The 25247-nt window shown below is 39.3% G+C and overlaps 1 protein-coding gene across 1 annotated transcript in view; it reads right to left on the reverse strand.

The window, feature by feature from the left end:
* The window catches only part of ZMYM2 (zinc finger MYM-type containing 2), a 94260-nt gene that overhangs the window by 55510 nt on the left and 13503 nt on the right, over window positions 1-25247 (reverse strand). The window contains 6 exon segments of the mRNA XM_040649623.2: window positions 1475-1687; window positions 2476-2641; window positions 6042-6330; window positions 15096-15189; window positions 15454-15955; window positions 17299-17392. Coding sequence (XP_040505557.1) covers window positions 1475-1687; window positions 2476-2641; window positions 6042-6330; window positions 15096-15189; window positions 15454-15955; window positions 17299-17360 — 1326 coding nt within the window. The 5' untranslated portion in view covers window positions 17361-17392.

Below are 25247 nucleotides of genomic sequence, written 5' to 3' on the forward strand. Positions count from 1 at the left end.
CAACTTGCTACCCACACACCCTTCCCAGTCTCAAATACACATCTAAACACAATGTAAAAAAAAACATCTGAACAGAGTACAGTCTGTAATGGAAGTACAGATTTATCATTCAACCTCTCAAAATTCCACGTTCATTTCTTAATTCCATATGCAGTGCATGTTATACTGGTTGTGTGAGAATGTCTCAAGTTCAAAGTTAATCTCATGCCTTTTTGTTTCTTCGAGAGACAGTATTCAACGTTTCTTCAAGTCTTCCCATGGCTTCTGGGCATGCCTATGTTTTTAGTATCTTGGAAACCTATCCTGTCCCTTTTGGATTAGCTGTGACAAAAGAACAATGCTCATGTTATGTTTTCAGTTACGCTATTTACATACGCATGTTTCCAGTATTGCTGTTTGCACATAGCATATACATAAGAACAGACAACCCCAAAAGTAGCAAAACTGAATGTCCTAAGAGAAAATGCAAACACACATGATGCAACATTATGGAACTTATAAACATCCAGTGCTGGTTTCACTTTTCTCTTGGGTCACTGGTTTCTTAAAAACGGAAGGAGATGAAGAACAAAGCCAAAGCAATGTGCAGTACTGGGGCCACTCACATAGTCAAGCATAAGCTTAAAATCAGGTAAAGAAATTAATTCCTAGTAAAACAGTAATTTCAGACTTCGGAGTACTATTCCTAGAAACACAAAGCAGTATATATAGAGAAAAAAGATAATCTCCAAATTGCACATAATCCCCCAAAGTATTTAATATTTCAAATATTCTGATTATCATTTAAACCTTCCAACCAGTGTTAGCACTGGTTCAGAGCTAAGATGGCTCTGTAAAATGTAAAGTGCATCACTACTCACCATCAGATTCCTTGATTTGGAATTATTTTTTAAGCATAAGAATAAATGAAACCCAAACCAAGTAAAAATGAAAAGAGAAAATTTAGGACACAGAACAATGAAAGTAACTATCAGTTTCAAAATCCTACGCTGTACAGTGAAGGAGATTAGACACAGTATAGGCATACAGTCAATGTGTTAGGCTATTCACACAGCAACATCCAACCTACGTGCCCTGTGTATTTTTCAAAGTTTCAATTGCACACAAGCCAGCTTTTCTATCCAGAAAAGGACACTGTTTAGGGACTAGTAAGCTTGCATGACAGGCTTGTTATTAATACACTCTTAAATGAGGCACCCATTAGAAAGTAAGAAATTAAGAGAAGGGTTAATTGCAATTATATCTGGTTTAGAATCAATAGGTACTGTTATTACAGTAACATCAAAAGAAAGCCAACAGTAAAAGACCCACTTCGGTTAGTTTGCCTCCATCTGTATTCTTGCATTCATTTCATTTTTAGAAATTTTTGTTACTTAAGACTTGAAGATTAAAAAACCGTGTTCCAAATAATAGCATACATTTAATGAGTATTAATGCTTGTTTCAATTAAATTCATAGGTTAAGAAATAATTACCTGCTTGTATTCACCAACGCAGTTCTGACAGCAGAATCTTTTCTGCTGACCATCAATAGTAAGAGTATTGTTTCCAGCTCCTTTACTGGGCAAATACTCCCCACAGTGCTCACAGCAATTCATTATTAAACCATTTGCCATCCTGTATCTATTGAAGCAGTGGTCACTGCACAGCTTATGAGTCATATTTTTAAAGCTAACTTCATGACGAATCTAAAAAACAAAAATAAAAGTACTCCATCATCACACAAGCATAAAGTTGCCTTAGAAAAGCCAGAAATCTTACATTCAAGCACAATAACTAAAAACAGATTTTACCAGCTCGCAGAATAATTTAAGGACAGATCATATAATACAGAAATAGAAATGTGTTTTCTTTCTGAAGTTCTGGAAAAAAAACCTTAAGACACATTTGTTCTCGTTGCCTACAAGCAAAGATCAGAGAAGAATGTAATAATTGAATATCTGAGAAGAATGACAATTTTATAAAATATCCCTGTAGAGAATAGTGAGAGATATATGCATTAAAGGTTGTGTAATCTGAACTAATCTGAACTACACTGGGCCCAGTAGTGGCATCACGGAAAAAAATTACATTAATAAGAATTTTAAACAAAGGATATGGAATTTACTCCAAAGTATTTGCATAATATTTCAAACTATACAGTAAAAAATTGATCTGTATATCTTGACTTCTTAAATAACAATTCTTCTACTTGCGACCCCGGTCACAACTGCAAGGCTCAATGACTAATAAAACTGTTGAAAGTAACCAGATCATTTTTCTTAGAAGTTCAAGAAGTCAACAGGAGTAATTTTAATCTGAACTATTTTCTCCCTTCATTTTCTCTTCATGAATATTAAGCCTATCTCATTGCATATGAAAACGTTGAATCATATTTTGCATCTCATTATTTTCAGTTCTCTTATTTGTAAACTGAGATTATTAGAACTATTGTCATTACTGAGGATAAGAATAGAATCAAACAAAATAATCAGACCTCAGTTAGTTTACCACAGATAGTGCATCTTGACTTATTCAAAGCTCCTTTTGAAGGGTTCTGTTTATCTTCATAGAAGGATAAACATGATGTACTGCAGAACTCCTGGAAAGACTCACTTGAATCAACTTGAGCAACGATGGTACCTTTCATTGTTGTTATATCTCTGAAAGACAAAAAAAAAATCCTCTAGAGTGTACGTATATAAACATATGTCCAAACAAGCACCCTTTGCAGCTTGTAACATTCATACTTCCTTTTAATCCTTTCAAGCCAGTTTTGTGGGTGTAGAGTTGTTAGTCACATGCCGAACAAATAGTATCTTCTGTTAACTAAAATGATTAATACCCTACCACAAGCTTGCCCAGAAGCCTTCTCACTTGAAATTTCAAAAACAGTTAATACCACTAAAGTTCCAAATTATTTGTTCAGCTGTCCACAAAGTTGCAGCTATTTAATGCATTAAACCAAACAAATAACCATCAATGATATTAATCTGAAATACAGAACACAAATCCTTTTCTCTCGTCCCACCAAAGTTAATTTCGAACTTCTCTGATCTTCCATTGTGTGCTGCACATGTAACAAACACCACATTTGTCAGCCAGCCTTTCTATGAAGATCTCTCAGATTTGTAAGGCTGTCCCACTGGTAGTTTCACTCTTAATTCCAAACTATCACATTCTATAAATTAGAAGTAAGGGGAAGAAACAGATGTCTTCTCCTGTGCCCACTAATCCAGAGAAATATTTTATCTATGTACAGAAGGTGCTACCAGGCAGAGAAAATAAGACATAGCCTGGCTCAGTTTGGCTCTGTATCATAAGTGATGACGAGCTGTAAAAGACACGCTCCATTCATACACGGGAGCTCTAAAACTGGGATGAGTGGGGAAAATGCTGTATGCCTCCCTAGACAGACTCCTCTGAAAGTAGGCCTCCAAGAAAGCTAGAAATGGACTCTTATCAGGAATTGTAATGACAGGACAAGGGGAAATGGCTTTAAACTAAAGAGGAGAGATTTAAATCAGATATCAGGAAGAAATTATCTAATCAGAGAGCGGTGACACACCGGCACAGCTGCCCAAAGAAGCTGTGGATGTCCCATAACCTGAGGCACTCGAGGCCAGATTGGATGGGGCCCCAGGAAGCCTCAGCTGATGGGTAGCAATCCAGCCCATGGCAGGCAGTTGGAACACAATGGGCATTCAAGGTCACTTCCAACCCAAATTATTTTATGATTTACGCAAATAAATTCGTACCATCCCCTCAGCATTACCACCTGCAAGTCTGCCTTCCTGAAGAAAACTCAGCAGCTTTTGGTTTGCCTTTCAGCAACCTAGAGGAGATTCAGGTTAGGAAGCGATACACTTCTGGTCTGCAAAACAAAGCCAAAGCTCCTGCCCTGAGGATTCTACAGTTCCTAGCTGGATTCTACAAGGATTTATACACTATTAATTCTCATCAAAGTAGATGAGTTTGAGGTCAAAAAGTAGTATCTATATTTAAGGGAGTTATAAACTGCATGCAAGGAAAAAGTATATATATATACTTTTTTTTAATTTAAATTTTTTTTTTTTTACAATAAGGGTAGTGAAGCAATGAAAAACATTGCCCAGCAACGTGGTAGTTTCACAGTTCCTGGAGATATTCAAGGTCAGGCTTGAAAGATACCAGGTTTGCTAGCTTGGAAAAGTTCTTCACTTGGAAAAGCGAAGAATGACATCACCTCAAGAAGCATCTAAATGTGACTTCACAGTCATTCTTTAGAAATCAAACAACTACACAAACTATTTTGAACAATGCAAAGAAGCCAGGAATCAGTTATTTTCCCATGATTTATAAACAAAGCATTTACATTTGCATGTTGCTGTTTACGATGCACTAGTAAGTATAACCAAAGAACAATTTTCACGAGAACACTAACTTGGCCATGAGTTTTCGAGATTTCAGTCAGAAATAAAAAGATTACTCCTCAGCCTTATCTATGATACAGTTGGTGGAATATTTACCATACAAAAAGAAATAGGTGCATAAAAAAGGAATCTGTGTACGAACCATCAGCAAGAGTACAGTGCTCTTAATTAGCTCCGTAGAGGTAACTGCTCAGAGAACTGGAGCATTTACATCTATTTTATAAGAGCTAAAATGTTAAATCTGAGATATTTACAGTGTACCAAGGTTTGAAAATAAAGGGTATAAATAATTCCTATATTTTGATACTGAGTCTCATGAGAAATGAAAATAGATAGATCTGAATGAATATAAGCCATTCATCCACCTCACTGCATATTAATATAAAGCTTCCATTAGTTTAAATACGCGATTCTGTGACTAAGCTACAATCACCTTCTCCAAAACATACATTAACAAAGGCAGTCTTTACTAGAAGTCTTCTGTAGTTTGGTAGAAATTAATCATTCAATTAGTGTCAGAACAGGATGTACCAGACCGAGATTTTACTGGAAAAGATATAGAAAAGTATGAGTACCTCAGACTAGTATGCTAACAGAAGAAAATAGTACACCCAGTACACCCACCACTAGGAAAATAAAATCATAGAAACATATAATGGTTTGGGTAGGAAGGGTCATTTAGTTCCAGCCCCCTGCTATAGGCAGGGACACCTCTCTAGAACAGTTTGTTCAAAGCCCCATCCAGACTGGCCTTGAACGCCGCCAAAGAGGGGGAAGCCACAACTTCTCTGGACAACCTGTTCCAGTGTCTCACTACCCTCACAGTAAAGAATTCCTTCCTAACATGTAGGCTAAACCTACCCTCTTCCAGTTTAAAGCCATTACCCTTAGCTACATGTCCTTATAAAGTCCCTCCTCAGCTTTCCCATAGGCCCCTTCAGATACTGCTATCTTGGAAGATTTCCCTTTGGCAATTCTGAGCTATGGAAACAATGAAAAGTTACAAGTCAAACCTACCAAATAATTGGTAGAATAAGCCACTTTGAAGTATGCTTGTCACCCCTTCTATTATCCTCTTAAGTTATAACTTGAAAAGTTGTCACTGTTGCACATACTCTACGGGACAAGTCCGAAGCTTCTCCTCCTCCACACACACAGTCAACAGTAAAAGGGTTCCCAATATTTCTTCCAGTTGTTTCCAGTTTCTACTTTTTTAGATCTCTCAACTTTGTAGCTTCTATTTTCAAAATGAATGGTTTCTGTGCAAAAGGTCTACTCATTTCAGTAGAATTTTTTATCTAAAGAATATATTCTGTCACAGGATATAACTCAGACAACCTTCACCTCCCTGCCTCCCCCACCAACCCCCCCTTTTCTCCATCCTCAAAATCCCTAGTTTCTTTTTTTCTAGTCTGTGTTTCTTTTTCACGGAAATAACCTGCCCTACTCTGAACTCAAATTGACTTTTTATTTTGTTCTTGCTTAAACAATGAATTCAATATTTCCAAATGACATTAAACCAACAGTATACAAAGTACCTGTGTAGCCAAATTTTATATCATTAACACAATTACCACGAATGCATGAGAATCTCAAGTATTACTGGATTTAGATGCTAATACAACATAAAGTAAAAAAAAAAATCCCTTACTTTCTGCACATGACACAAAGTTTCTTTGGAGCGGGTTTGTGTGAAAATGATGAGAGGCAGGTAGTAGAACAAAAAAGATGAGCTGATCCTTTCCGTTGATAAGCAGTCTGTCCCTTTTGCAAAGGCTTTTTGCAGTTTGCACATGTAACTTTAACCTGTTTAGACGGCGGTGGCTGCTGAGTAGAAGGCTGGAAGATCTGCTTGGGTAGTGATGCTACTGGTGATAAAGAATCCACACCTGGTTGCTTTTGATTCCTAGGGAACGAAGCTGACTGGGATATCCAAGAATCTTCAGTAAAGAAAAAAAAAAAAGTTAAGTGAGCAAACATGAGCATATACAGAGAATAATATGGTCATAAAATATTTTTGTTCTGGAATTGACAGTTACAGTGGCATTTTAGAAATTCAGATTTAAAATTCACTTTCACAGTACCACTCTCCACTGCTGAAAAAAGCTTCAGAACATGAGTAAGACTCAGAACGATCCTATTCTACATCTCACAAGTTTTGCAGACCTCAGTTCACTTGCACTGTGTTTGCAAAAAGGCAATCCAGACCAACAGAACTGCAACTACCAAGGTTCAAGACACAAGCTTTCAAAATTTATCAACAAAAGTATGAAAGCTTAAGATTTGCATTAATTATTCTCAAGTGAGCTTTAACACAGAACTGATAAAGTTATTTAGTCCTGCCTCTGTAGCAAATCATAGAATTGAGATCCTCCATGGTAGTCTCTTGGTCTAGCCTGCAGCCAAAGAACTGTACTGTTTGATTTCCATCTATGTCACTGATTACTGTAGAGTTTGCTTTTAACATGAGTCTTCTCAATACAACAAATAACACTTAATCTGCAAACTAGCATAGTCATGAGAGTTTCAAGCTTTTTTTCAGTAGAAATCCATGCCTCTAGAAAATAACATTTCATTAAGTCCTGGCAGTAAACAATTCCATGTCCTTCTACTCCAGACCTCACTGGTCCTCCAACTGCATTTCTGGGCAATAGACTGTTATGGAACTATGTCACTTTTGGCACATCTTTTATAGCATGACATTTTACAGAATAATTTGCATATCTATTGGATAGAAAATTTTACCCAAGTTCTTTTTACGCACCTGGAAACGTTTCATGCTTCTGGTTAAATTACATCATCAGTATCTTGGTTTGAATCAAAAAACACAGTTTGGACAAGAAAAATATACAGTTCTGTCCTCCAATAAAATTTGAATTCTAGGCTTTTCAACATAACGTAAGCTTTCATTTTAATACTATCACCACAGTTCAGAAACTTTGAGCTTCTAAAGGATGCCAAGAATGATACATTACTTGAGTATGAAATAAAACATGAATAAGCCCTTCTTTTCACTAGAACAAACCATTTATAAACATCTTCAATAGTATGTGTCAGCTATCTGAAGTACTCCCACAGAACTTGGGACTTACCTTTCAAGCCTATGATTTCAGTCATTTAGACATGTATTTGACACACATAGCTACCACAATATCTGGCAATAGCTCTGCTACCGTTTTTAAGTTTTAAAAGAATTTACTGAAACTCAATAGAAATACTCAAGTCTTCAACATCCTACCTCGTAGGTTCCTGGAGTATTAAACTGGGACTATCAAGTAACAAAGATAATTTTAAATTCTGCAACTTCAGACAAGATCTTAACCTACAGACTCCAGTAAGTGCCTATAATTTAGTACTAAGAGGCATTACCTTGGTCCATAATCATTCATTGTATGAGGCAACAGTGCCTTCTATTTTCTAAACTAGTCTTTCCCACAAAGGGTTTCACTAAAAAGTTATTCTGCTGCAAAAAAAATAATAGTGACAAAGTTGTAAGCAAATGAAAGATCCCTCAGCAAGTGGAAGATCATTTCCCACTTTGTAGCTGCCAAGGATGTCCTATTTCTCAGACACTTAAGGCAAGTCAGAAACTGACTTGTCTCCTTCAATTGACATTTCATTGCATTCCTCCTTCAACAGACATATCACAAGAACATCTAAATAACTTTTTTTTTCCTGCATCACACCTTCATAGACAACATTTCTTATCTCATGACTTTTCTTCACATCTCATTTTTTAACTATATTAACTCCTCCCGCTTATATGCTCTACAAAAGACCTCTAAAATTGGCTTTTCCTGTCCTTGAACTGAGATGATACATCACACATCTTAAACTGCTTTCTGATCAGTTTCCATGCCCCAGTGCCCTTACGTCTTCATCCTTCAGGTTTCTATCTCCAATTCTCCCCTCTAATGGTCAAGTTTCATGTTTAATTTCTTCTTAACTATAATGGCTATTCCTACTACTACTTTTTTTTAAATTCATTCCTACTCTAAATTACTATAAAATTATTCCTTACTCCCACTTGCACCAATACATTCATCTGTAGCATCATCTTGCAAAAAAAAAAACCCCACATATATGCATGTATACATGTATATCAGCTCAATTAAATGATGACTTTCAAATTCACTTTTTAAAATTTATTTTACAAAGCAGAAGAAACTACCAGCATAACTTGGGGCAGAAGTAGAAGATAGTTATGAAGTTTTGTAGAGGATTTGCAGCCCTTGAAACATCCTCAAGTACATCTGTATTAATAACCTGGTCCACATTTAATTTACCAGTTGTTCATTCTGTTCTTGGAGCAGTTTTGATGCACAAAAATTAGATTCCATGCAGAAGAGCAAGACCTAAGTTCCATTCCAAAAGCACCTGAAATATATGCCTCAGAGCTTACTAGGTGCATTAAGATCTGAATTACTATGTAGGGCATAAGGTTCTGTATTACACACCTACCTCCTCCCATACAGTGGAGGCATTTAGCCCAAGGAAACAGAATAACACCAATTCAGTATAAATCTTACTAACCATACACATCAAGTGCCCCTCCCCCCCCCCGCAAGTTTGCTGATGACACCCAAGCTGTGTGAAGTGGCTGACACACCCAAGGGACAAGATTGACAAGATGCCATCCAGAAAGACCCAGACAGGTTCAAGCAGTGGGCCCAGGTGAACCTTATAAGGTTCAATAAATCTAAATCTAATCTAAAGGTCTCTCTGGATAACCCCCACCCACTATTACTGCAAGCTGGCCGATGTAAGGATAGAGCACAGCTCTGACTAAAAGGACCTGAAGGTACTTGGGGACAGCAAGCAGGACATGAGCCAGAAGTGTGCTCTCACAGCCCAGAAAGCCAAACATATCGTGGGCTGCACCAAAAGCAGTGAGGGCAGCAGGGTGAGGGAGTGATCCTGCCCTTCTGCTCTGTGCTGGTGAGACCTCACCTGCAGTACTGTGTCCAGATGTGGAGTCCTCAGTACAGGAGTGACACAGACCTGTTGGAGTGTGTCTAGAAGAGGGTCATGAAAATGACCCAAGGGATGGAACACATCCACCACAAAAACACGCTGAGAGCTGAGGCTCCTCAGCCTGGAGAAGAGAAGGCTCCAAGTTAACCTGAAAGTAGCCTTTCTGTATCTAAAAGGGAGCTGTAAGAAGGAAGGGGACAGACTCTTTAGTAGGGTCTGTTGTGGTAAGACAATGGGAAACAGTTTCAAACTAAAAGAGGGGAGATTTAGATTGGATGTAAGGAAAAAGTTTCTTACAATAAGCGTGCTAAAGCATTGGAACAGTCTGCCCAGGGAGTTGGTGGATGCCCCATACCTGGAAACATTCAAGGTCAGGCTGGATGGGGCTCTTAAAAACCTGACTGAGCTGTAGGCATTCTTGTTCATCGCAGGGAGTTGGGCTACATGGCCTTTACAGATCCCTTCCAGTCCAAATGATTCTATTATTCTAAGTACAGAAATCTGCTAATGATCCAAACCTACCACTTTTCAGGATTTTTCCTGCATTAAAAGCTATTAATACTTGTCTTTTCTCCAGTTACTTTTTCCTTTATGTCCTTAATCATTTTTCTCCTTTCTCTCCTTCATGTTATTTCCCCTCTTCCCTTTTACCTGTGGCAGTCGTTTCTGTTTCCTTTAGAGCCTACAGCTCTTTAGTTTTTGCATATGAAGACCACAGGCATAAAAAAAAAAAATCCTATATTTGCATACCTGAAAATAAATTTCTCATATCCACTTGCAAACTTATTTTTTCCTCCCTTCTTCATACCTGAAAAATTTCTGTTCAGTACCTGTCAATCACACTAAAAACACAAGTCCAGTCTTTTCAGGGAATGCACATGCTGATTTTCTTATTAAGAAAATAAAGGCACCATTTTGAGGTAATGAATACTTTGTCATCCACGACTACATCAACATCTGTGATGACACAATAATCGTGATTCCACACCTGCATCCAAGGAATCAACTACCAGTAGTGAGAACATAAATTCAGAAATGAGTCTTGTAAAACTTAAGTTAGCCACTGAAACATCCAGACAATAAAAATTTCCCAGACTTCAACTTCAGATGTCAAATTTTGATATTATATTTAACACGAATACGACAAAAAGAACACAAGATAACATCTGACCTAAAGGCTCATCTTAACACTGCCATTTCCAAAGTAGAATATGGAATATACTAATACTTTGGCAAAAGTACATTAGGTGATATATGACCAAACTGAAGAACTGCTCTATTTAAATATTTCTTGAAAAGTACATGGACAGTCCATGCATTTTAATCAGTATATTACAAGTTAAGCAGTGTAAATAGTAAATGTCCACTGCACCTGGATTCTAACTTAAAATAATTCCTTTTAAACTACCCTAACTAGTCTGAAGCTGAGACTTTTGCAAAAATGGTCATTCTTGTTTTTTCCCCCACACTTCTTGCCCACAGCAAGAATAACGGTATACAAGCTCAAAATATTTTGAATTATTTTTGCTATTCTACAGAATTTAAGCTTTCACATTTCAAGACCATTGACAACTGTCCCATTTCGTTTTAGTAAGACTTGCTTACAGGACACGGTATTCTGCTATTTACACAGAGATAACAAAATCATACAATGAGGTCTTCCTGTGTCAGCTACAAGAAGTTTCATGCTCACGGGCTCTTATCCTGATTGGGGGATTTCAACCACCCAGACATGCACTGGCAAGACAACACAATGAGCTGTAAGCAATCCAGGAGACTCCTAGAGTCCACTGACAGTAACTTTCTGGTTCGAGTAGTGAACAGGCCAACCAGAGGTGAAACGTTGCTGGACCTGGTGGTCACCAACGTGGAGGAGCTCTTTAAATATATTAAGACTGGAGGCAGCCTGGGCTGCAGCAACTATGCTCTGGCTTAGTTTGTAATCTCAAGAAACGTGGGCCCGGCAAAGAGTAGAGTCAGGACCCTGAACTTCAAGAGAGCGAACTTCAGGTTGTTTAAGGAGTTGTTGAATGAGATCTCCTGCAAAGAAGTCCTTGGAGACAACAGAGTGAACAAAGTGGGCTACTCTTTAAGGATGTCTTTCTGAGAGTGCAAGAGCTCTTTATCCTCAGAATATAAAGCAGGCAGGGGAAGAGGGAAACCAGCATGGCTTGGCAAGAACCTACTGGTCAAACTGAGGAAAAAGAAGGATGCATCATCTGGGAAGAATACAGAGATGCTGTCCAGACTCAGAGATAGGATTAGGAAAGCCAAGGCACAGATGGAACTGAATTTGGCAAGAGATGTTAAACACAAGGAGGAGTTCTATGGGTACATAGATCAGAAGAGACAGAACAAAGAGAGCATTACCTCCCCTGCTAAATGAGAAAGGAAAACTGGCTACAACAGATACAAGGACAAGGCTGAGGTACTCAATGAGTTCTTTGCCTCAGTCTTCACTGGCAGCCAGGATTCTCACATCCCTGAACATGAACCTCTGGGTGTGAACCAGGGGAGCAAAATCCCCTCCTCTGTAATGAGGGAGAAAGTCCAAGATTGACTCATGAGACTACACACATGCAAATCCACAGGACCAGATGATACGCATCCCAGGGTCCTAAGGGAGATGGTTGAATTGGTTGCTAAGTCACTCTCCATCATATTTGAAAAGTAGCTGTCAGGCGAAGTCCATAGGGACTGGAAAGAGAAAAATACCACTCTCATTTGCAAGAAAGGGAGGAAGGAAGACCTGGGGAACTACAGGCCAGTGAGCCTCACATCTATGATCTAAGAAGATGATGGAACAGATCCTCCTGGAAGACATTCTAAGGTACATGAGGAAAAAGTGAGCGATCCAACAAAGCAAGCATGGTTTCACCAAGGGAAGTTGTGCCTGATCAATCTGGTGGCCTTCCATGATGGAGTGACAGCACTGGTGGACAAAGGTAGTAATCTACCCAGACTTCTGCAAGGCCTTTGACATGGTCCCCCCACCCACCACATCCTTGTCTCTAAATTGGAAAGATACAGTTTTGAAGAGTGAACTATTCGGTGGATAAAGAATTACCCATATATAATGAATAAGTTGGAAGGTCACAGCCAGAGGACTGTGGTCAATGGCTCTATGTCCAGGTGGAGGCCAGTAACAAGTGGTGTCCCCTAAAGGTCCACTTTGGGTCTGGTACTCCTTACCATCTTTACCAATGACACAGATTATGAGGTTGAGTGTACCTTCAGCAAGTTTGCTGATGAAACCAAGCTGAGCAGTGTGTTTGATAAAGCAGAAGGAAGGGATGCCACCCAGAGGGCCTCTGATAGTGGGCCCCTGTAAATCTAATGAGGTTCAACAAAGCAAAGTGCTTTGTTTGCTTTGCTACTCCATGAGGGTAGTGCTGCTGAAAAGGACTCAGAGGTTCTGGCTGAAGATAAACTTAACATGAGCCAGCAGTGTGCACTTGGAGAAGACCAATGGTATCCTGAGTCTCAACAGAAAAGGGGTGGACAGCAGGAAGAGAGAGGCGATTGTCCCCCTCTACTCTGCCCTCGTGAGGTTCCAGCTGGAATACTGTGTCCAAGTCTGAGGCCCCCAACACAAGAAGGACGTGGAGCTTTTGGAGAGGGTCCAGAGGAGGGCTAAGAGGATGATCAAGGCCTAGAGCACCTCTATGAAGGCAGGTTGAAGGAACTGCCCTTGTTCAGCCTGGAAAAGAGAAGGCTGCAGGGAGACTTCATTGTGGCCTTCCAATATTTAAAGGGAGTTTATAAACATGAGGAAAATCGGCTTTTTACATGGGCAGATAGGGACAGGACAAGGGGGAATGGTTCTAAAGGGAGGGAGATTTAGATTAGGCATCAAGGAAGTTCTTTACTAAGGGAGTAGTGAGGTGCTAAAAGAGGTAGCTCAGAGAGGTTGTGGACACACTGTCCCTGGAGGTGTTCAAGACCAGGTTGGACAGGGCCCGGCATAATCTGATCTAATACTTGATCTAGCAGCCCTTCCTGTGGCAGGCAGGTGGGATCTTGATGATCCTTGAAGTCCCTTCCAACCCAGGTCATTCTATGATTCTATGAACTTAAACATAGTCAATACTGTAAAATACAAATACATGTTATCACAGGTAACAAGATATCAATTACAGTGTGTGTAACTTAGTGCAGGAAGATGAGCCTGCAAGTTAAACTCATTTTGTTAAGCACTGTAAACACCGAGAATTGCTTGGTATGCAATGTACCACGACAGCTAACTACTTTTGACTAACAATCAAACTTTCTGATTCAGTTTTTCTGCATGTCAAATTACATTTAGATGGCACAACAGATCAGTAAGATAATCCTTATTTAAATACTTTTGATACATTACACTAGTCACAAAACTACACTAAAGGGTACAAACGTTATACAGGTACATCATCAGTAATAGGAGAGCTAAGGAGCCTTCAACACTGTCTCCCACAGTATTCGCCTGAAGAAGCTGGCAGCCCACAGCTTGAACAGATACACTCCTTGCTAGGTAAAGAACTGGCTCAATGGCCAGACTCCGAGAGCAGTGCTGAATGGAGTTAAATCCAGCTGGTGAACAGTCACAAATAGTGTTCCCAGGGCATGGTACTGGGACCTGTCCTGTTCAATATCCTTACTGATGACCTGAATGAAGGCATTGAGTACACCCTCATTAAGCTTGCAGATGACACCAAGTTCTCAGGAAGTGTCAATCTGCCTCAGGATAGGAAGGCCCTACAGAGGGAGCTGGATAAGATGGACCACTGGGCTGAGGCCAATGGGATGAAGTTCAACAAGACCAAGTTTTGGGTCCCGCACTTTGGCTACAACCACAGGAAATGGATCTAGTGGTATTGGTCAATGCTTGGCTGAACATGATAGAAATAGCGTTGCCAATAGGAGCAGGGAAGTGGTCATCCCTCTGTACTCAGCCTTGCACCTCAAGTACTGTGTTCAGTTTTGGGCCCCTCACTACAAGAAAGACATTGAGGCCCTGGAGCATGTTCAAAGCAGGGCAATGAAGCTGGTGAGGGGTCTGGAGCACAAGCCTTAGGATGAGCGGCTGAGGGAACTGGGATTGTTTAATCTAGAGAAGAGGAGGTTTGGGGGTCCCCTTATCACTCTCTACGACTGCCTGAAGGGAGGTTGTGGTGAGGTGCGGGATGGCCTCTTCTCCCATGTAACTAGTGAGAGGACTAGAGGGAATGGCCTCACACTGTGCCAGGGGAGATTCAGGTTGGACAATGGGAAATGCTTCTTCTCTGAGCTGCCCAGGGAGGCGATGGAGTCACCGACTCTGAAGTTGTTCCAAGAAATGTTTTGTTGTTGTACTGAGGAATGTTGTTTAGTGGGAAATACTGGTGATAGGTGGATGGTTAGACTGGATTATTTAAGAGGTCTTTTCCAACTTTGGTGATTCTGTGATTCACCATTCTTTGTGTGAATAAAGGAGTACACTCAAGTCATAAATATTTCTATCTTAAGAGCCAAGTTTTATTTATGTCTGAAAACACCTGAAGCATTACTGCAGAATGAACTGGGATACCTCACCTACTCAAGGCATCCAGTCATTGAAGATTTTTTTTTCTAGAGTTGTAGATAAAGTTGTGATAAGGATGAAGAATATCAAGATCTTCTACAAGAATTAAACTTATAAACTAAAGCAGTTCAACTGCATCCCACAAAAAAACTATCAAACAATTTTAAGAAAATGGTCAGAATTCTAACTTACCAGGATTATGATGAGTCACAGATTCTCCATTTTGAAATACATCGCCAGCCACATTCATTCTACCAGGATTGAAAGGTCCTACACCAGTCTTGGTCTGTGAAGTTAAAGATGGGGTGTATGTTTGCATATTAACACCAAAATTACTTGACTGCAGTCCGTTAGATACATCTCCCAAGTTGGCATTCTGCAATGATGTTACATGCGTAATCATTAAGTTCATGTCACGCCCTTCATCATTTTCTACATGACCATCGCTCACAGAGCTCATAGCACCTGTTTCTAATGTAGTTACATTAGCAATCTGAATGTCAGAGTCTGGTTCTGTGGATATACCACTATTATCAATTCCTGAATTTACCTTACTTCTTGAAAAACTGGAAGCTGAGAAATCCATATCGTTGGCTCTGTTTTTACACTCTGGAAGTCTTCGCTCATTAAAACCGGAAGCATTCTTCTCTTGTCCTTGATTTGTTTCAATATCTTCTTCATCATCAATAATAATAGTTTCACTTATACTCCCCTTTTGAGAATTCAAGTCTTTCGGAGGAGGAAGCATTTTGCAATCATCTCCTTGAAGTTCGTCATTTTTTGACAATGCAAATGCAGCGTTCCTTTGTTCTGCTATCAGTGATGTAGAATTTTGTGGCGTTTGTACAGGTTCAATAAAAACTACATCATCATCATCTTCTACAGTAGAGTTCTGGAATTTACTCGGTCTAGAAACTAAAGAACTTGTTGGACCAGCAAATGTATTGCCTACATTTGCAAGACCTGCTGCCATGGTGGTATTTGCTAGTAGGTCAGGAGTATGTTCAGACAGTTCTAATCCTCCCAGAGAACTTGTGTCCATTCCAGACCTGCTGTTTGAAGAAAAACAAAGCAACAACAACAACAAACAAATGTCAGAGTAAGACATAACTTTCCAGTACCAGTTTCTAAAACAACTACACAGATTCATGGAGAGTTGGTTGGAAGGGATCTCTCAAGATCATCTAGTCCAACATCCAACTACAGAATTTGTGGTTTTAGTTTTTATTTTTCTTTTTATCTTGGATAATACACCAAGAAAATCCACATAGTTACTCTATGCTCTTTGTTGAATATCTTAATATTCATTTCTAAGCCTGTAACTAGGAAGAGAAATGGCCAATACCAACATTTCCCACTAACAGCTATAAACCATTGTGTTTAGCAAAAAACACAGAAGCGGAATTTTTGTTGGTATTCACTACAAGATCTTCCATTTTCTCAGTCCCCCTCCTGAGGGACTCCCTCCACGCACAGACACAATGAGCCCATAACACTTATTTAGCTAGACTGCAAAGCAAGGTCAAGATTTAGACAATCAGAATAAAAAAATGAATTCCTATTAAGTTTCATTGCTATCAGAAACATTACCAACTTTCAACAACAGATATATACAAAAAAAGACTGAAGCCATATTAACGCACATCATTTTTGCCTAGCAAAAGCTAGGCAAAAAGCTTTGCATATTAGTAACTTTGAAGTTCAACTGATGTTCCCCCACTCCCACTCCCTATGTGGTCCCAGTACAACTGAGACAGAGAAGCAAAAGAGATACGGAAATGGCATGTGCACTGAGAATACACACGTTATTACAGGTGCACAGCAATTTTGCATTTCTAGCCATTATCAGATGTGGCTCATCCGAGGTCCTGACTTACTACTTCATGTTCCACTGCAGCTTTCATCTCTTTTCTCTCTAACAGTAAGCAATGCTTCTTCAGGTTCCCTCACAATAGCTATTTTGCTTGCGGGTTTCAGTTTGCATTTTGTTCAATTTGGTCAAACTTCCCATTTATAACTATTTCATCATGAACTCAACGCTGATAAAAGGCAAACAGGATATGTAACTTCTATACTTCTTCTTACCTTCTGCAATTCCAAACAAGCATATGACTGTTGTTAAGGGAATTAAAATTTCTGTAAATAATATTTGTACTAAAAAAAAGTGAATTAAGCTGACCTTGATACATACAACAGGAAATATATAGTTAACATTATAATTAGGGTATGTCCAAGTACACACTGATGTGTGACATCACTGAACATTTATAAAAAGCTGCAAGTTGCTTTCTGTGCGTTCTTATAAATTCTTTATTAAAGGAAGCTGAATAGAGGAAGTTGAAATATCCCACTCATAAATACTTACCCATCCAGAAATCCACTGCAATCTGTTTACCTTAGTAAGTTGCTCCAAGACCTTTTATTTTCCTTCCTGTGGGGAGCCTGCTCTTCTTGCATCAACTTGCTACCTTCTGCAAAAGCTGTGTGATCTGAAACAGGGTTAAAACAAACTCTAAATACTTGAAACAGAGCATACCTGAAAACAGCTAGAACCTCTTGTACCAACTCAGCTCATGATAATGACTTCTTGGAGTTCACAGTTTAAGTTAAAACCTGATTTTCAGCACAGCTGCCCTACAGTAACAGGGAAAATGTTGGTCTATACCACTGTTGCCACAAGTAAAGCAGCAACAGTGCTGTTTATTCTCAATTTTCTACTGTTACATTCCATTTCCAGGATTATTTGTTTGGGGCTTCATAGGTAGATGGAAAAAGTACAGTGTTTGTTAAGACACAGATAGAATTGCAATTACAGAATTAAAGAAGTATGATTATAATGGAATGTAAAGGAAATAAATGACTTAAGCAAACTGAACTATTGACAAAAGAAATCTTATCAGTTAAGTTTCCTTGCTTTTTATGGCATCAACCTCCACAATGCCTGTAGCAGAGCATACAAGGTTAAATTCACAACGTGACAAAAGAAAAATTACAGAACACATATTGCAAATCAGGCTCACCTTACATTGCTAATCATTTTCAGATTGTATATATGCACTGAAGTAATACTTAGCACAGGTTCAGGCATCCGTAGCTTACATTAACGCACATGACACAAGAGACCAAAAACGCTCAAAAGCTCAGGCCTGTATTCATTGCTCAGGTTTTTAGCAACAGTCATTAGGCTTACCAGGCTCCGCAGCATTTTTACAATAGAATATCAATGTGTGTATTTATCTACTGTTTGAAGATAGGCCTTAAAATCCTCAGGCAGTAAAGAGTCCCAAAGAAATAAAGCACAAACATTCTTCTAAGCATTTAGAATATTATTCAAGCCTTCATGTCCGTTAACTGAAGCTGGCGGGGGGGGAAATACAAACAGCAAAGCTGTGAACCAGATTAATCCTAGAAGAGGCAACCACCTTTTAATTCCTTCAGATGTTGTTAGCCTTACAGCCAAATGCTATTATGTAAGAGCATCTGAAATGTAATGAAGGTAACATTCAATTGGAATGAAGAGTTTTCTTTCAAAAGTATCATTATCATCAAAACAGCTGGCTTGTACCTTCCTGGAAATCAGTCAGTTACACTGAAGATTAATTTAATCCAATATGCTCTTTTGCTTATCATTTTTCCCCTCAAGGGCTGATTAATTCAAAGATAGATTTCCCTACAACTCAGCTTCTACTGATAAGAATGTATTCAGTTCATTGATTCTTAAAAGTTTCTCAGTTTTATTCCATATATTTTCTTTCTCAACAAGGAGAAAAGCATCACAAGCACATAAAGCTTTTAATGAAGTTTTAAATATACCTGAACAGATGGGAGCAAAGAGGAAATGAGAATATGCCAAGACTGAACCTCAGACCTGAATCAAACCTTTGCTATTTCTGTTTTTAAAAGATTCTGAGTAGAAATACAGATGAAGTTATTAGTTTTTGCTACAAATTATGTGCATGTATTATAATAGTCTGGAAGATATCTTTTTGCCTAAACATACTTATTTTTCCCTATATAGGCTCTTAGGAGGCTTTCATGACCTGAGTTAGGTATGACATGACCAGAAAAACTCATGTGTTTAACTGTTGGCACACAGTAATATCTGCTGATATTTCCACACAAATATCAGCTTTTATCTCTGCAAAACTCAGCAACAAAATAAAACTTTAAGTTTGTTTGTTTCTTAAAAAAAAAAAAGCAATTTGCAAAATGATGTAAGAAGTTTCCTAAAAATGCCAGTACTGAAAAGAAACCCAAAAACTACAGACAATTTTGCACTCAGTACTTCTAAATGAAAACTAACAACAACAACAAAAGAAATAACTTACAAGTATAGGTTTACAATAGGAAACTAGGAAAAACTCCATACCCCATAGCTTGTTAAGCATATTTCACTGCTACCATAGAAATGTGATTGCTAGAATCCTCTAAAATTCATTAGACTCATCACTGGATGAATTGTTACAACTCTGGATAAAAAGAAAATTCAAAGCCCAAAAAACCACAGATTGGCCAGATCCATTCCGCACAGAATTTATGTTCAATAATGTTGCTAAACGAACTCAAGGTCTTGTGGTACCCCACACAGGCAGCAAAATCACAGCTGGATGAAAACACAGGCACTACCAATACACATCAGCCCTTCCTGAACCAGGCTTTCTATGTTCTCCTTTTAAATTAGGTTGTACCACTGATATATAAAAGTCTTCATGCTACAATAAATCACCATCTCGTATCTACATTCAGGGCTTAATTGCTGAAGAAGTACAAGGAAAAATCCAGGCATGTCTCTGGGAGGATGACAAATACAACAGCTTTTAAGACAGCCAGCTAGGTAATGCTTCATAAGCCAAGTCTTTATAGTTGAAAAATAGAATAGTTTTGAATTTATTAGAAATTGAAGAAATTTGGGAATGAAAGAACATACCTAAAAATAATCAAGAAAAAGCTGGATTTTCCAAGGCAAAGTCTCTACTAAGTGCCATTAGTAACACCTGGGATGAGGATGACAGATACGGAGAAGCACAGTCATGGTTATGCACACTTGGAGCAAAGTCATAAATAAATAAAAAGGAGTCACTGAAATCTCACCAAAACAACAGTTTCGTCAAAGCAGAACACTTGAAACAGACATTCAAACTACAACCAGCATATGCGAAGCTTCCACATAAAGCCTTAAAAAAAAAAAAAAGGAAAAGTTGACTGGTTTTGAGAGAACATACAATTAACATATAATTTAGACATCTTGAAAACTAGAGGGATTAGTGAAGTTCTGGAGACAGTTTAATACAAGGGTACAAACAACACAGAAACAAAAAAGAACCACTGATTTGCCCTCTGAAAGTAATAGTTTCTATTAAGAAAGCACAGTACCTTAACTAAATTATTTACCTTGACAGGTTGTAGTGGAATTCCAGGGTCACAGCCTGAACCAATGGGTGGGCTCTGTGAGTGTGTGAGTGCGGCGGCGCGGCGGTACGAACGGGGGAGGGACACATTCCTCAGCTCGGCTCGGTCTGCGCGCTGCTACCGGGAGGGGTGAGTCGATTCTTTTTGATATCTTTCCCTCGTGTGCCTATTTCTTAAATAAAGGCTTTGTCATCACCTTCATTTGCCCTACATTTTGGCGAGCCAGGCAGGAGCAGGCCTAATAGAAAGATACAATGGGATCCTGAAGGCTGCTCTGAAGGCAGATTCACAGTCCTTGCAGGGGTGGACCAAAAGGCTTTATGAAACCCTGCGAGACTTGAATGAGAGACCAAGAGATGGCAGACCCAGTGCTTTAAAAATGCTGCAGACAACTTGGGCCTCCCCACTTAGGATACAAATTACAAGCAAGGACACCTCACTCAAGCCACAAGTTGGCACAATGAATAATCTTCTGCTCCCTGCCCCTGATGACCTAGAGCCCGGGAGACACAAGGTAAAATGGCCTTGGAAGGTGCAAGCAGGACCAAAATGGTGTGGTCTCCTTGCACCTTGGGGGAGATTGTTAGAGGTTGGGGGATCAGTAAACCCTTCAGTAATCGGTGTATGGCCAACAGAGGTAATAGTTGACACCCCTGTTTTCATTGCAAGGGGGACATTAATCATGTCCATGTGGCAAATTAGAACCCCCCCTTTGGTACCCGATATAGTGATTCAGTCGCAGATTTCGGGCCAAAGAGTGTGGTATCGAAGGCCAGGACGTGCCCCGATACAGGCAGAGGTGTTGACTCAAGACCGAAATACAGCCTGCATCTTACCGTGGAGGGCGGACCTACCCCTCCTTGTACCTATTAAACATCTGTTTTACTCCCCTTGAGGTTTTAAGTTCACAGGATGGCCCACAGGAGCAACATCACTCAAACACGCTTATGAGGAAACATCATGACACCCTGTGACGCACTGCTGAACTTTTGGGGACTGGAGAGCATGAATCAGAAGCGCTACTGGTCCTTGAAAAAGATACGCCTCGAGAAAGAACATCAAGTACTGGCCCAACAGAACCGTGAAGGGGACTGCCACTGATTGCCTTTATTGTTTTGACATTCTATATTGCGGCGGGTGTTGTGTATGCGTCGCGATGTGCATTGTGTCTTGGGCCACCAGGTTGCAGGGGCTCACCCCCTACCTGCTCAGTCATTGGTTCATGCTGTGAAGGGGTGGAGTGTAGTGGAATTCCAGGGTCACAGCCTGAACCAATGGGTGGGCTCTGTGAGTGTGTGAGTGCGGCGGCGCGGCGGTACGAACGGGGGAGGGACACATTCCTCAGCTCGGCTCGGTCTGCGCGCTGCTACCGGGAGGGGTGAGTCGATTCTTTTTGATATCTTTCCCTCGTGTGCCTATTTCTTAAATAAAGGCTTTGTCATCACCTTCATTTGCCCTACACAGGTACTAAGCTACATTCAATTTCACATCCAAAAGAGGAGAAACAGCATATTAATGCCATAACACAGTAACAGCACAGATAAGATAAGAGGAAGAAATGAGACTGCAAATGCCGGACACGCAGTAAGCTGAAGACTTCAAGTACTGCTGTGTAGACCAAGGGAAGAGGGCAGACAGACAAAAAAACAAACCACCAAACAAACAAAAAACCACAGCCACCTACAACCAGAAGGACCATCAACAGAAGGAAAAGCAACACTTGGTAATTCTGAGCTGTGCAACACGGTTCAAGATGTAATTATCTGGACAGCTCTCCAGAATAGCATATTTAATCCCAAGGGAATGATTGAGAAAACAGTTCATTACTTTAACTTCTGAATTCTGAAAGGAAGAACAACAGAAGTGCGAGGAATCAAGTTAAAAGGAAATGAAATGGAGCAGCCAGAAGAACAAAAAGCTTTTTGAAAGCATGAAGGCCATTTAAAGACTCACCACATAAAGCATACAACTAATCTAAACTCCCCTAAAACTATAAGGGCTACTACCAAAAAGTCTCTGAACTAAAAAGAATCATGGAATTACGTGTGAGGGAAGACATGCATTTACTTGTCCTATTCTTTATCCTTTGCTAGGCATAGTGCTGTAGCCTATCTTGAGCTGTGTCAGAGCAAAGGTTTGCCTAACATACCTATTGTACAGCAGTAGTTTTCCAACAGAGTACCCAAGAAACCTGAACCACAGCAGAGAAAACAGAGCAAGATGTTTGCATTGATGTTCAGTAAGGAAAAGGTCAGGGAGGACCACATCAAAGCTCTCTTTCTAAGGGTTAAGAATGAAAAATATCCCACCGAAGTGCTAATAAAAGAGGATTTTAGAACAAACCACCAGACCACGTGACTTTCACTTAGACTTCTAAAGGCACTCAGTAATTTTATATTACAGTTTCTGTAATCAATTACTTAAACAGAAGGTGATAATTAACCAAATAATTACAATTACCTTCCTATATCCATCACTAAACAGACTGATAGAAACTACAGCTGAATAAATATACTGAGGGAAGATTCAATAAATGGGGAAAGAATTACATAAATTTTGCAAAGGAAAGGCAACATCTCCCAGTACTGCTAGAGAGGTATTTTGAGAGGTTCACATATTCACTGACCAATGCTGATTAAACTGGTACAGAGCACTCAAGATTTCCAAAAGACATTCAAACGTGTTCCTGACTAAACACTACAGGGGAAATTATCCATAATTAAGTTTGAGCACGGGTCCTCTTGAGGATTTCCATTATTTGGAGAGATGAGTATCATGTGTTGTTAGCTGTTATTTCAATAAAGAGAAGCTATCAATGGGGTCCCCCAAAATAAAGCGATAAAGGTCCACATTTATAAAGCAATCCTAAGAGACAGACACTACCAAAGCGAGTTGCCTAATTGTGCAAAGTTATTCACAGTAGCTGAACCCAGAGATTGACTGTGAAGAAGAGTATCACAGTACTAAATGTACAGATAGCATAAGCGAAACTGGCTTGTGATTAACACAAGACAGTTACCCTTTTCTACCTGTTCACTACATACACAGAGATTCCTCTGAGGTGGAAGTTAAAAAACCACAACCGCAACCCTTTCAAACCAAATCTACTCAACCATCAACAACGACCGCTGGTGATGATGGTAAGAATCACCATCACGTAATGCCAGAAATGCAAACAAAAGCAATTGGATAAACTTTGAAAAAAAAAATACTGATAACCATTAATCACAGCAGTTCAAAGGCAACTCTACGAAAGTACTTATTCAGCCAGATGCTGAAAATCAAAAGAGAACATAGCTTTTCTGCAGGTGTATTAAGTGCCAAGTTTATATTTCCAGACATTAATGCTGCAACCAGATTTGTAAATTGACAATAAACTTGGTATAGCAATTACTCTAACGCAGTAAAGCAATGGTATTATATGCACAAGAAACATCACAAGCTTTGTGGAAGTCTTAATCATCTATCCAAGATCTGAATTTTGGCTTACGGCTGTTAAGCTGACTTCAGTTGAACTTAATTTTATTTTTTCTAATTATCACTTAAGCAAAATAATCAGTATCACAATGCTCTGTGAAACTGGTTCTACTGATCAGTTCCTCACACTGACATACTTTGAACACACCATTTTAATTCCTTAACTCACCTACTTTCAAGAGTTCATACCCTTCCTTAGTGACTTTTATTTCATTAGACTTTTCAGAAGTCTATCAAAAACTCAGTGTATTGTAAAGTCAAACTGATACAGCTATCAAGAAGCTACTTCTCTAGCTTAACAGCATGTTACCTCTTGCGGTAACTCATGAATGTTATACTCTCTACACACAGACATGTAACATACATACCACAGCCTCCTTGGGCTTGAACCAACAACTGACCCCCCACTGACTGACCAAAAGCATGTCACAAGCCACCACAAAACAAAGCACAATGTTTCAATTAAAATCAAATTAAATGGCTGTTTTACACTACAACTGACAGTCAAATAGCCCAACTACATGCACTCACAAAGATCGGAAACAGAAGTAATCCAACATTTTTCAAAGGTTGCAATTTATAGCAGCTTTAAGGTTAAGTCTGAATGCTGCTACTGCAGGCCAGTTTCAATCTGTGCAGTGAATAATATACACTTTGTATGGACAGACACCTAACTATGCAAGTAGAGGAGGGGGAGGAAAAGATTAAAAGCAGTTCCAGGTCATCAGATATAAAACTTGATTACCACAGGCAACCACGTAATAAAACTGTTCTCATTAGTCATCCTTAATGTAAACATTCAGCATATTTGTGTTTCCTCCTTACATCCTTCCTGAGGGATACCCCTCATCAACCCTAAGCATTTTTGGCAACCTCATATTAGGCAGCTCTCATGTTTTGCCAACTTTTACAGGTTTGACCTAACCAACAGTTCTAACACTATGGAAGGGCCACCTAGATATTCAGTCCACAGGTTTGCTTTATTATACAACCATGCAGCACAGCTATTTCTGCAGCTTCACTCATAACCAAACAGAAGTTGTTCCAGCTAATGAAGACTTTGACTTAACTCCTTTCCAGACAGTTCAGTTCCCTAAAACAAATTATCTGTACAACACTAACAGCTGTGCCTGAAATAACAGGGTTGGTGCCACAGCTTACAACTTCAGTGTCAAGACCATTTTAGAGGACATGACAAGCCAATACCCATAGAACTACCTGCACAAATGACAGCAAAACACAAGGATGACATTAAAACACTTTTGTTCAAAAATGCATATGACAGCTGACAATTAAGCAAGCAGCAACAAAGTGATTATTAAAACACACACCTATCTGATTGCAATCAGTGGATATATCAGAAATTGTAAGACTTCAAGCAAAGCTAACATACTACACTGAGGCTGCAATGACAACTATTTAATCAGTTAACCAGCTTAACACACAGACAATCCTCCA

This window comes from Gallus gallus, chromosome 1 (assembly GCF_016699485.2).
Source record: "Gallus gallus isolate bGalGal1 chromosome 1, bGalGal1.mat.broiler.GRCg7b, whole genome shotgun sequence".
NCBI lineage: Eukaryota > Metazoa > Chordata > Aves > Galliformes > Phasianidae > Gallus > Gallus gallus.